Here is a 14,560-nt window from a genome sequence, read left to right on the forward strand (position 1 = left end):
GAAAAATCTGAGAAAAGAAAATATAATAGATAACTGACCCTTTTTCCCTAGTTTCTCTGTTCTATAACATTATTTCTTTGTTTCTAATTTTCTTTCCATCTATTCACTGCTACTGGCATAAGATTACTATTTACATTTACAGTTCATAAATGTACCAGAATTTATATGTTTCATAAATGGATACACATCTGCTTGTATTGTCAAGTAATATGAGATTGCAATGCTAGAAAAGTACATAATTAGGTCCAAAACTTTTCCAGTGGCAAAGTGCCTACCCAATGGAAATTTTATATAAAAAAGGATATGTGGAGCCCTCCTGTATACAATAAAAAGCCTTAACCACTTCCAGAAGATTTACCCCTCTTCCTGACAAGGCCATTTTTTGGCGTTACTTTAACAAATTGCCAACTGTGCTATAGCCGAATGACGGCTACAGCGCAGTTGTCCAGTCCTGTGAGGGTGTCATATGACGTCCTCCCAGAATGCACCCTCCCACGTGCTCCCGGGGGCACGCACCCGCGATCTACGTGATCATTGTGCCCTCCAGACACAGCTGATCACGTTATGTGGTAAAAGTCCAATCACAGCGGCCTTTTACCACGTGATCAGCTGTGTCCAATGACACAGCAGATCACCGGTAAATGCAGTTGCCAGTTATCGGCTGCACTTTCCTCACATTGTCACAGCGTGAGGAAATTATTGCCGATAACTGGCAATTGTCAGAGGACGGATCAGCACCGGTTATCAGGGCACTGATGATCAGTGCTCTGATGATCAGTGCCCAGCAGTGCTACCCACTAGTGCCGCCCATCTGTGCCCAGCAGTGCCACCCACAAGTGCCCAGCAGTGCCGCTAGTCAGTGCCGTTAGTCAGTGTCACCCATCAGTGCTGCCCATCAGTGCCGCCTATCAGCGCCCATCATTGCTGCATATCAGTGCAGCATCATCAGTGTTGCTTTATCAGTGCCAGCTCATCAGTGCTCCCTATCAGTGCTTTCTATCAGTGCGCATCAATGCTGCCTATCCGTGCCACCTTATCAGTGCCGCCTATCATTGCCCATCAGTGCCACCTATCAGTGTTTATCAGTGCTGCCTATCAGTGCAGCTTATCACTGCCCATCAGTGCTGCCTATCAGTGCCCATCAGTGCAGCCTCATCAACGCACATCAGTGAAGGAAAAAAATTACCTAAAAATAGTGCAGCGCTAAGAGTAGTGATCATAAAACAGATATGAGTCCACTGTAAGTCCTTGTCCAGTGACAAGTAGGGATTCAAAGTTGGCGATCCGTGTGGAAACGGCTGAAAAACGCACTCACCAGAAAAAAGACACATAAACGCAGTGTGCATCCAGAGCTCATGGATCCTCAATCCAGAAGGAAATAAAGCTGGTCCGGTTACAGGAAAAGTGGGTCCCTCCTCTATGGATGCAGCAACAGATCCTCCTCTTCCCAGTTAGGTGTAGGATTCCAAGATCAGGGTTCTGCAAGCAAAGTGCTCCTCAAGGGAGTTTAGGGAAGGACACCCATAGTGTAGTAGATTATATAAAAAGCAGCTTTATTAAAGAAAAAGTAGCATCCAATTCAAAGTAGGCAGGTATCATCAAGATGTGTCAGCAAGACAAACTAACCCTGACACTCTGAATGATGGCCGCCGGGCCTCCGCGTAGCGTCTCGACGTCCAGGCTCCTCCTTACGTGTTACGTGCGCACGCACATCTTCAGAGGTATGGAACCAGTGGCGTGATGACGCAAATAGGCGCATATATATAGGCATAATGACGCATGCGCGGTTTCATATGCGCCAGTGTGCAATGATTAAGGCGCATGTGCGTGGCTCCGTCCTCCATTTTGATGGAGCTCAAAGACACACATGATAGAAGGGCAATGATGCCCTATATTTGACAGATGAATGTCAGTGAAGGGAAGTTCAACATCGGTGTAAGTACACCCATTAAAAGACGATCTAATTCAAATCTGTATAAAATATATAAAATAAGCGCGATGGCGCCAATATGTTGAACCTATTCCAATTATGTGGTATAATTTGAATATGTATATATACATGCGTCATTATTTCATAAGTTAAAATTTACCATCATTCAAAAAGACATATATACATAAAAGTTATACGCCAGAGGAAAAAGTATTTATCAGAAAATAAGACTAAAATAAAATAAAACATAATGTTTAGAAGGCTACAGTTCTGAATCTGCACTAACCCCAAATCTGATAACGCATGTGAAAATCATTAAAAAATCATTAAAAAATAAATGGATAGATACGCATGTAAAATAGTCAGTCCATGCATCTATAATAAACGTAATTTAACTGGCTGGGACAAATGAATATAAAAATATTATTAAAATATTCAGTTAACAAAAGGGACTATATATAAATATATATAAAAATATTTATAAAATGTCAAATCTGCATCACCCATTTGCAATGAAGCAGTTAAGATCTAAGTCTATATTAAGCCCCGCTGGATGAGAAGTGCCCAATTCGAAAATGTGTTTGGTCTCCAGCTGGGAAACTGCTCTCACTTTATGTGTACCCCTCCAGTGTGGGGTAACTAAGTCGATCCCCACAAACTTGAGCGATGTAGGGTCCCTATGATGGAAACGTCTGTAATGTAGGGATAATGAGTGGTCTTTATATCCTTTTCTGATGTTAGCAATGTGTTCCCGAAGACGGTCTCTGAGCCTCCTAGTGGTCCGGCCAATATATTGTTTGGAGCACGGGCATTCAAGTAGATAAACTACAAATTTGCTGTCACAACATATAAATTGATCTATTTCATATGTCTTATGTGTTTGACTGGAACAATAGGAATTGATTTTCTTCTTTCTACTTCCATTGCATTTACAGGCGATACACCTATTGCAGGGGTAAAATCCTTTCATATTAAACAGTGTGAGTGATTTAACAGGGGGGTTAATAATGTTAGGAGATATTTTATCTCTAAGAATGGCTGGTCTCCGAAAAATTACCTCAGGTGTATCAGGAAGTATATTGCTCAAAACTGGATCTGATTTTAATATATTCCAATTTTTCTTGATGATATGTTTAACTGCTCTATGTTGAACAGAGAAGGTAGTGATAAACGGACAAAACATATAATTTACTTTCTTAGAACTAGTACCTAGAAGTTCCTCCTGACTAATCTGGGTGATTTCTGTGATAGTGTTATCTAGAGACACCCCATTATAGCCCTTCTCCAAAAATCGTTCTTTCAGAATATTAGCTTGTGTCTGAAAATCTGAGGTGTTTGTACAATTTTTTCTCAGTCTTAGCAATTGTCCTTTGGGGATATTTGCAAGCCAGCTGGGATGATGGCAACTATCCAAAGGAATGTAACTGTTCCGATCTGACAACTTAAAAAACGATTTGGTGATAATTTTATTGCCTACCCTCACCAAGGTAAGGTCTAAAAAACTAACTTCTTCATAACTAAAGTTATAGGTGAGTCTGATATTGTAATTATTATAATTAAAGGTAATGAAAAAGTTTTCAAGCGATTGTATATTCCCATTCCACAACAAGAGAATATCGTCAATGTATCTCCTATAGAAGACTAATTCTGGCCAGTCCCTGGAATATATGATCTCTTCCTCCCAGTAAGACATAAATAAGTTGGCAAGACTGGGGGCGAATTTCGCCCCCATAGCCACACCCTTAATTTGTAAATAATATTTGCCATCGAACCACATGTAATTCTTAACCATCGCAAATTCAAGTAGTTCCATAATAAAATCAATATGTGTGGAAACAAGAGGGCTTTGCTGTCTTAGGTAACATTCTGTGGCTCTCATTCCATCTGCATGGTTAATGATACTGTACAATGATTCAACGTCTGCTATAACCAGTATTGTAGATGGAGTGATAACTACGTCTTTAATAGCATTTAGGACCTGTTTAGTGTCCTTGAGGTATGATGGGGTGTGGACTACTAGTGGCTGAAGATAATGGTCTATATATTGCCCGATCTTAGAGCATATGGAATTAATCCCGCTGACTATTGGCCTTCCTGGGGGTTTCAGGGGGTCCTTATGGATCTTAGGTAAGATATAGAGGATCGGTATTCTAGGTACCTTGGGACAGAGAAAGTCCCTTTCTTTTCTATTGATGATATCTCTATCGAAGCCTGTCTTTATGATAGCTTTCAGAGCGTTCTTAAAGGGCGCTATAGGATTTTGATTGAGGGGAAGGTATGTGGAGGAATCTTTCAAAATGTTGTATACTTCCTCCATGTAATCCTGTTTGTTCAAGATTACTATTCCTCCACCTTTATCCGCAGGGCGGATGACCAAGTCGTTCTTTTCTAATAGTGTTTTAGTTGCACACTTAAGATTTGCATCTGCGTATAATTTTTTAATCTGTAATTTCTGTAAATCTCTTAAGGTTTGATCCCTAAAGAGACCCACTGCAGAGTTAATTTGTGGTGGAGGGTTAAATGTAGATGCATTGCTGAGGTTAGAGGAATTCCTATTTTTATTCATGGTTACCTCTTTAGCAATGGGATTAATTTGAAAATGTCTTTTAATGGACAATTTTCTAGCAAACTTGTGTACGTCTATAAACGTCTCAAATTTGTTAAGGGATCTAACAGGTGCGTGCTTTAAACCTTTGTCTAAGAGCTTCAGTTCATTATCTGAAAGGGTGGTAGTACTCAGATTAAAGATACCTTTACCTATTATACCTTCCTCCTTTTTTGTGTATCTGTGTAATCTTCTTCTTCCTCTCTTTCCTCTTGGTCTGCGCTCCTTTTTCTTATCCTGCCTGATCCTAAAAAACGTTGTTCCTGATTATTATAATAATGATAATCATTAGTATTATGGGCCCTAGGAGTTACTGGAGGGTAATAGTTAGGAGCAGGGTTTTTTGGGGGATTATAAGACTTTTTGTATGGTTTTTTATAATTCTTTTTCTGATTTCTTGGAGAGGGGTAATACTCCCTGTCATTAGATTGAGTTTGAGGTCCCTTTCGGTAATACCCCCCCTGTTGGGCTGATCTAGCAGGGCTATGTTGATAGTTCCTCTCAAGAGGATAAGGTTTATTAGAATTTTGTGGCGTATAGTAGTTATTAGGATGCCATCTAGAGTCTCTAAAACCCACATTAGAGTCAGGTAGATTGGATATTGGTTCAAACCTATTAGAGGTTTTGATCTGATAATCATTCATATTGTTATTACCATTTCTATTTTTATTTTTATTTGAATTTTTCCCTTTTAGGAACGATGGCTTAGGTATAGGTGGTTTAGGGGACCTAGGTGCAGGTGCTGTTAAAGGTATCTGCATATCCTCTTGAGGATCCTCTTGCCATTTAAAGATCAGTTTAGACTGGTAATCATTTAGATCACGTTGATACTTTTTTCTTTTTTTATTCTTTTGTTCATTCTCTATGTGCTCCAGGTGTTTTTTTAGTTTGTTTGACTCAGAAGTATATTCCTCATTATTTTTGTAGGGGATTAATCTTTCCCTAACTAAATTAATTTCTTTGTCTAAAATGGCCAGTTTCTTTTTCTTTCTGGCGATGATGAACTTCAGCAGATCTAAACCAGCTAAATTAAAATAAGAAACTGGCCATTTTAGACAAAGAAATTAATTTAGTTAGGGAAAGATTAATGTGGCTGTGTGTGGCTATCACAGAAATCACCCAGATTAGTCAGGAGGAACTTCTAGGTACTAGTTCTAAGAAAGTAAATGACATGTTTTGTCCGTTTATCACTACCTTCTCTGTTCAACATAGAGCAGTTAAACATATCATCAAGAAAAATTGGAATATATTAAAATCAGATCCAGTTTTGAGCAATATACTTCCTGATACACCTGAGGTAATTTATCGGAGACCAGCCATTCTTAGAGATAAAATATCTCCTAACATTATTAACCCTCCTGTTAAATCACTCACACTGTTTAATATGAAAGGATTTTACCCCTGCAATAGGTGTATCGCCTGTAAATGCAATGGAAGTAGAAAGAAGAAAATCAATTCCTATTGTTCCAGTCAAACACATAAGACATATGAAATAGATCAATTTATATGTTGTGACAGCAAATTTGTAGTTTATCTACTTGAATGCCCGTGCTCCAAACAATATATTGGCCGGACCACTAGGAGGCTCAGAGACCGTCTTCGGGAACACATTGCTAACATCAGAAAAGGATATAAAGACCACTCATTATCCCTACATTACAGACGTTTCCATCATAGGGACCCTACATCGCTCAAGTTTGTGGGGATCGACTTAGTTACCCCACACTGGAGGGGTACACATAAAGTGAGAGCAGTTTCCCAGCTGGAGACCAAACACATTTTCGAATTGGGCACTTCTCATCCAGCGGGGCTTAATATAGACTTAGATCTTAACTGCTTCATTGCAAATGGGTGATGCAGATTTGACATTTTATATATATTTTTATATATATTTATATATAGTCCCTTTTGTTAACTGAATATTTTAATAATATTTTTATATTCATTTGTCCCAGCCAGTTAAATTACGTTTATTATAGACGCATGGACTGACTATTTTACATGCGTATCTATCCATTTATTTTTTAATGATTTTTTAATGATTTTCACATGCGTTATCAGATTTGGGGTTAGTGCAGATTCAGAACTGTAGCCTTCTAAACATTATGTTTTATTTTATTTTAGTCTTATTTTCTGATAAATACTTTTTACTCTGGCGTATAACTTTTATGTATATGATGTCTTTTTGAATGATGGTAAATTTTAACTTATGAAATAATGACGCATGTATATATACATATTCAAATTATACCACATAATTGGAATAGGTTCAACATATTGGCGCCATCGCGCTTATTTTATATATTTTATACAGATTTGAATTAGATCGTCTTTTAATGGGTGCATTTACACCGATGTTGAACTTCCCTTCACTGACATTCATCTGTCAAATATAGGGCATCATTGCCCTTCTATCATGTGTGTCTTTGAGCTCCATCAAAATGGAGGACGGAGCCACGCACATGCGCCTTAATCATTGCACACTGGCGCATATGAAACCGCGCATGCGTCATTATGCCTATATATATGCGCCTATTTGCGTCATCACGCCACTGGTTCCATACCTCTGAAGATGTGCGTGCGCACGTAACGCGTAAGGAGGAGCCTGGATGTCGAGACGCTACTCCGCCGGAGCCACGTGGAGGCCCGGCGGCCATCATTCAGAGTGTCAGGGTTAGTTTGTCTTGCTGACACATCTTGATGATACCTGCCTACTTTGAATTGGATGCTACTTTTTCTTTAATAAAGCTGCTTTTTATATAATCTACTACACTATGGGTGTCCTTCCCTAAACTCCCTTGAGGAGCACTTTGCTTGCAGAACCCTGATCTTGGAATCCTACACCTAACTGGGAAGAGGAGGATCTGTTGCTGCATCCATAGAGCAGGGACCCACTTTTCCTGACCAGCTTTATTTCCTTCTGGATTGAGGATCCATGAGCTCTGGATGCACACTGCGTTTATGTGTCTTTTTTCTGGTGAGTGCGTTTTTCAGCCGTTTCCACACGGATCACCAACTTTGAATCCCTACTTGTCACTGGACACGTTCTTATGACCAGGACTTACAGTGGACTCATATCTGTTTTATGATCACTACTCTTAGCGCTGCACTATTTTTATGTTATTCTGTTTTAAGTATATATCGGTTGCTTAGAGTGCTTAGCCGCTTTCAGGACTAGCGCTCACTGTTCTTTTCCATATTTGAAAAAAATTACCTGTTTGCAAAATTTTATAATAGAAACAAAGAAAAACTTTTTTTTTTGCTATTTTTTTGTTTATAGTGCAAAAAATAAAACACCCAGTGGCGATTAAATATCACCAAAACAAAGCTCTATTTGTGTGAAAAAAATTATAAACATTTCATATGTGTACAGTGTTGCATGACCACACAATTGTCATTCAAAGTGCAACAGCGCTGAAAGTTGAAAATTGGCTTGGGCTGGAAGGGGGTATAAGTGCCCCGTATGCAAGTAGTTAACTGATAAATGCGTGGTCATGCAATGCTGTACATAAATTAAATTTATGTAATTTTTATTCCACAAATAGAGCTTTCTTTCGGTGGTATTTGATCACCTCTGCGTTTTTTTATTGTACTATAAACAAAAATACTGACAATTTTGAAAAAACAATATTTTTGACTTTTTGCTATTAAACATATCCAATTAAAAAAAATAAAATTTCTTCATAAATTTAGGCCAAAATGTATTTTGCTACATGTCTTTGCTAAAAAAAATCTCAATAAGTGTATATTAATTGGTTTACGTTAAAGTTATAACATCTCCAAATGACGGTATACAGTATATACTGGAATTTTTTTTTAATATTAGTAATGGCGGCGATCAGCGACTTATAGTGGGACTGCGAGACAGCGGCGGGCATTCTGACACTGGGTGGGAACTGACAAACTGCCACTGACATCTCCAATGACAATAATACAGTGATCAGTGGTAAAAAAGCACTGACACTGTGCTAATGACACTGGGTAGTAAGGAGTTAACATCTGGGGCAATCAAAGGGTTAACTGTGTGTTAGGGAGTGTTTTTATTGTGTACTGTGTGCTGTTTTACTAAGCAGACCTGCCGCTTTCTATCTTTTTGCTGTGCAAGTCCATGCTGACAGGAGAGAGATCAGTGTTGTTTACGCACAGATCTCTTCCCTCTTAGCTTCGCTTACGACCACCGAGTCCCATCTGAGTGACATCCTCAGGAGCCAATAGCAGTACAGGTAGGGCAGTGCACATCCGTGCCCGCTACCCAGAGATGCAAAATCATGCATATTTTCGTGATTTTGCACAATAAAGCCACCCTGTAGCAGTACACCTGCTATGGGGCAGTGGGCAACTGGCTAAATGCTGCATTCCTCGCTGTCTTCATTACAATATATACTAGGCACCAAAGAGTGCCCAAACCACCACACAGCAAATGCTCCTACGTTTAAGCCTTAAACATTTTAAAATATACATTTTCTAGCCTAGCCATATAAGCTTGGTTGAATAGGCCTGTTCAGGGTATAGTGTCCAAAAAAAACTTTGACAAAACAAAAAACACGCAAGTATTACCGGTTTAGTATTTCAATAAGCAGCAAGAGCCCCTGTTTTTGTAATTCCTTATTGTTGAGCTGCAATACATGTTTCAAACTTCTTAGCACTGCCTCAATACCTGTGATTAAAAGAAAGCCAACACTAACTGAAATGTCAAATGCACAAAAAAGATGTAGCAAATACTGTTATTGTATGCAATAACATACAATAAATGCTTGCTTTTTTCATTGATTTTTTTACCATAAGATTTTTTCCTGTCTATTTATATAACTTGCAACTAATAAACGAGCTTTCCAATAAACTAGAATTTAGAATTTAAAGCAAATCAATCAAAACTTCAAACCAGCTGTAAACGTGATTCATATTTTGACTTTGCCATTTGTCAGGTATAAAATAAGTGTGTAGCAGCAATTTCAAATGTGTGTTTTTAAAACAATAGCAGACATCTGTGTGCTTCAAGGAGACTGAATGGTGCCCAAGTTCCAAGTGTACCTGCAAAACTATTTGTGTGTGTCTTGGTGGCCTCACATAAAATTAAGGAAAATCTCCACAATGGTTACAGAAACAACACAAGAAATATGTATCGCCACCCACCTAGATTTGTGCATTATTTGCAAGCAGAAATAAAGCTGAACTCCAGGCAGATATAGAACGCACAAATGAATGTGGCTCTGTAATCGCTCTTACATTAAGTGTATTGGTCTAAATCAGTGGTGGGCAACCTTTTTTTTCAACTGAGCCAAATCTCGCCAAAACCACGATTGAAATTTATTTTGAGAGCCACATTTTTAAAACTGAAAATACATCTCCCATATAGTAATTCATCCCCCATAGTAATTCACCCCCATATAGTAATTCATCCCCCATATAGTAATTCATCCCCCATAGTAATTCATCCCCCATATAGTAATTCATCCCCCCTATAGTAATTCATCCCCCATATAGTAATTCATCCCCCATAGTAATTCATCCCCCATATAGTAATTCATCCCCCATAGTAATTCATCCCCCATATAGTAATTCATCCCCCATAGTAATTCATCCCCCATATAGTAATTCATCCCCCATAGTAATTCATCCCCCATATAGTAATTCATCCCCCATAGTAATTCATCCCCCATATAGTAATTCATCCCCCATATAGTAATTCATCCCCCATAGTAATTGATCCCCCATATAGTAAGTCCCCCATATAGTAAGTCCCCCCTGTGTCAATTCACTTACCTTTGCTCCGCGCGTTCCTCTCACCGTGTTCCTGCGCCGTTCTGGTCTTCAGGGCGGACTGTGAGAGGAGAGGAGTTCGTCACGCTGCCCCTCCTACATCCTGGCTGCCCCGCCTACATCCTGACAGCTGCAGAGTCCTGACTTTTGGGGCGGCCGCCCGAGAGGAGGGAGGGGAGGGGAGCGGGCGGCCGCCCGAGAGGAGGGAGGGAGGGGAGCGGGCGCCCGGCACACAGAAGAGCCGCATTTAAGTTTGTAAAGAGCCGCATGTGGCTCGCGAGCCGCGGCTTGCCGACCACTGGTCTAAATCCATGCAATGTACATACATTTATTTGACTTGGTATTAGCATCTTGCAGTCTACTGTACAGCAAAGCACAGAGAAGGAGAGGGAAAAGCAGCACAAGCAGCCCATGAGATGTTTCTGAGAATTGTTTTATTGCTGCCTGCGAATACAGAACACCAACGCAAATACACCTCCAAGCTAAGTAGGATTAAACAGGGAAATTAAAACCACTACCTAGAAGGAAAAAAGGTAACATTATTCAAGGAGTCATAAGAAGAAGAATAAAAGGTAAGGCAATAAAACAAGCCTGTACTGTAGTTAAAATCATTCTAACTAATGCAGTCACTCTACAGCAAGTACCATTTAATTCCTGCTGCTAACTTCCAAGCACCAACATTCGCACTGCTCTACCACCAAACCCTGGGTGTAAACTGAGAATTTCTAAGTAGCTAGCATGTACTTCCCCCACAATCTAATGCAACACACTGCACTAATACTGATTGCAGGATGTTAACCACAAGATGGCAGTGTTTTGCAGTTTAGTTATTTAGACATTAACTACCTGCCGACCGCAGATAGCCGAATGACGGCTGCACTGCGGCCAGCCAGTTCTGGGTGGACGTCATATGACGTCCTCCCAGAACGCGCTCTCCTGCGCGCCCCCGGCGATCTCTGTGATCGCTGTGTCCTACGGACACAGCTGATCACGTGACGTGGTAAAAGGCCAATCACAGCGGCCTTTTACCACGTGATCAGCCGTGTCCAATGACACGCTGATCACCGGGAAATGCAAATGGCGGTTCTCGGCTGCACTTTCCTCACGCTGTCAGAGCGTGAGGAAAGTGCTGCCGAAAACCGGCAGTTGTCAGAGCGGGGATCGGCACCGATCATCAGGGTCACTGATCATCAGTGCCCTGATGATCGGTGCCCAGCAGTGCCACACACAAGTTCCGCCCACCTGTGCCCAGCAGTGCGCCCACCTGTGCCCAGCAATGCACCCACCTGTGTCCAGCAGTGCGCCCACCTGTGCCCAGCAGTGCGCCTACCTGTGCCACCCAGCAGTGTCACCACCTGTGCCCAGAAGTGCCACCTACCTGTGCCCAGTAGTGCCACCCACCTGTGCCCACCCACCTGTGCCCACCAGTGCCACCCACCTGTGCCCACCAGTGCCACCCATCAGTGCAGCCCAGCAGTGCTGCCAGTCAGTGCCACCAGTCAGTGCCCAGCGGTTGTGCCAGTCAGTGCGCAGCAGTGCCTCCAGTCAGTGCCCAGCAGTGATGTCAGTCAGTGCCACCTATCAGTGCTGTCTATCAGTACCCATTATCAGTGTCGCCTATCAGTGCCACCAATCAGTGCCGCATATCAGTGCCACCTATCCGTGACACCTCATTAGAGCTGCCTATCAGTGCAGCCTATCCGTGCCACCTCATTAGTACCGCCTATCAGTGCCCTTCAGTGCTGCCTATCAGTGCCCATCAGTGCCGCCTATCAGTGCCCATCAGTGCTGCCTCATCAATGTACATCAGTGATGGAGAAAAATTACCTGTTTGAAAAATTTTATAATAGAAACAAAGAAACTTTTTTTTTTCAAATTTTTTTGCACTTTTTTTGCTTATAGCACAAAAAGTAAAGTGCCCAGCAGCGATTAAATACCACCAAAAGAAAGCTCTATTTGTGAGAAAAAAATGATAAAAAATTCATATGGGTACAATCTTGCATGACCACGCAATTGTCAATCAAAGTGCAACAGCGCTGAAAGCTGAAAATTGGCCTGGTAAATAAAGGGGTATAAGTGCCCGGTAGGCAAGTGGTTAATGAAGCAAAGCAAAGCCTTGTGGAACTTGTGCGCTGATAGCAGGACCTCTGTGCTCAGACAAAGGCTGGATTGGGCCACATTGCAGAAAAGGACAAGCACTGACAAGCAGGACATTCAATCCTTCAGGCAGGCGGATCGTAGTGCTGCCATTGGCATCACTTGTTCGGCAGAGGGATCAAGAGAACAAGGGGGCCCCCCAAAAGAGAGACCACAATTCACGCTGAAAATACTACAGAGTAAGTGAGAGGGTTCCATAAGTCAAATCATTACAAGTTTCAACTGTTCCAGTTTAGTACACCTTTCACCACAGTTTATCACATTTAAACACAGACTTCCTAGCCTATTCAGTACTGTGGCCTACTGCTTTAGTGTCTCCCTACTATTGTGAAACCGCAGGACTCTTGCTACAACTCATCTGATCTAAGGAAGGGGTAAGTCCCTGAATCATCATTTCATGATGACCAGCTTCTCTCTTTTGGTTTGACATGGTTTGAGATCTCCCCTAGGCTTCCAGTTTGCGCTCACCAGCCCTTGTTTGGGCAGTCTTTCGCCAGGAGTATGACAGTACATCTGGATCTGGGACACGTGACTTCCAGTGGACGTGTTATATTAGTGATCCCATCGGCCACTATCCACACATTCCTCCCACTGTCTTGAGGCTCCTGGGCTGAGCCACCTACTGTTGGGTCCAGGATCATGTGTCATCCTATAGCTTCTGGGAATATGTGTTTCTCCTCTCCATTGGCTTGATGATGTATCAATCTGGGCACTCCAACATGTCATACTTTTTAACCCAACATTAAAATGAATTTTGATTTTATCTATTCTTGGGATTGTGACTTTATTGAATTCCACAGGATTGGGAGCGCTCCTATATTTGTTGTTTTGTCCTCTGGCAAGGCATCCACTCCCCTTGGGGAAGATGATTTTGACACTTGGATTGATTAAGCTTTATGGGCAATAGAAGAATGGGAAGTAGCTGATGAAGAAAAGAGAGTAGTGGAGAGTTTGCGGACTCCTGCTTCTGACATTTTGCAGAACTTAAAACGAGACAAGCAAGGTTGCACAGCACATGAGTGCCTTGATACCTTGAGGGAAGTGTTTGACAGGCTCAAGAATTGTACAGAGCTGACATACTCGTTCGAGCACACGTATCAACATGAAAGTGAAAAGTTGTTGGCTATGTGCAAAGGTTGGATAAAATTCTGCATCAAGTGGTTGTACAGGGAGGAGTGAGAGCAGAAGGTGCCAGCAATGCCCTTTGGGCCCAGGTGCAGAAAGAGGCTCAACTTTGGGATCCGATTGTGCAAAGGCTCAGGATGAGTTATTCTTATGGCTCTGTGACATATTCAAAACTCTTAAAGAATATACGTGAAGAGGAGGCCTTGATTACAGTCAAAGCCCAGAAAGCTAAATTCCAGAGCGGAACCAGGCCGCGGGCCTCCTCTTGTGTTACTCAGACTAAACAGGCTGAAATGCTGTAATACTGACACTCAGTGGCTGAATGTCTCCTTGCTATGGGAACTCTACTATATTGACGTTCCTATCTGCCAAACCCAGCTCTGATGAAGAAGGGAGCACCCTTCGAAACGCGTTAGCTTTTATCCCCCCCCCTTTGGGTTTAACTGTAACCCTGTGTGGATTATGGTTAACTTATGCCTGTTTTACCATCACTTTTGTGAGTATATTTCCTAAATAGAATAATATAAAATTAGTCACTATTTATTGAGGTAATGCGCAAGGTTTGTGTGCTCTTTCTTTCATCCCCTTCTACAGTTACTCAAACTACCTCAGCTGAGGAGAAAACTCCTGAAGTGTAGGCTATAGTTCCAGTAGATAACACAGTACAGACTTTTTGCAGTTATCCCAAGCTCAAGCCATGATTCAACAGTCCTTTTGTGAGGTCCAAAAGAGAATAAGACAAGTCATGGAGGCCCGCGTTGCCATGCTGAAGTCCATGTTGGAAATGGGACAGTGACAGCAATGGCTGCATGTAAGGGAGAATCTGGTACCATGTCTACCCGATGCTACTACTAGTGTGGAGAATCAGGACACTTTCAGGCACAATGCCAACAAAATTAGCCAACTTCAGACCTTACAGCCGAAGTAGTACAAGCCTTGAGGAAGTTGTTCTTCCCAATGTTGATGGGAAACTTCAGGGGGCC

At 41.5% G+C, this 14,560-nt stretch overlaps 1 protein-coding gene across 1 annotated transcript in view; it reads right to left on the reverse strand.

The window, feature by feature from the left end:
- The window catches only part of MEI1 (meiotic double-stranded break formation protein 1), a 576,193-nt gene that overhangs the window by 387,604 nt on the left and 174,029 nt on the right, over nt 1-14,560 (reverse strand). Inside the window, exon 10 of the mRNA XM_089687729.1 lies at nt 9,093-9,192. Within this exon, the coding sequence (XP_089543855.1) occupies nt 9,093-9,192 (100 nt within the window). The remainder of the gene's footprint in view (nt 1-9,092; nt 9,193-14,560) is intronic.

The sequence above is a fragment of the Staurois parvus genome, unplaced genomic scaffold (genome assembly GCF_062004578.1).
Source record: "Staurois parvus isolate SC_StPar_1 unplaced genomic scaffold, SC_StPar_1.0 ptg000436l, whole genome shotgun sequence".
Classification (NCBI taxonomy): Eukaryota; Metazoa; Chordata; class Amphibia; order Anura; family Ranidae; genus Staurois; species Staurois parvus.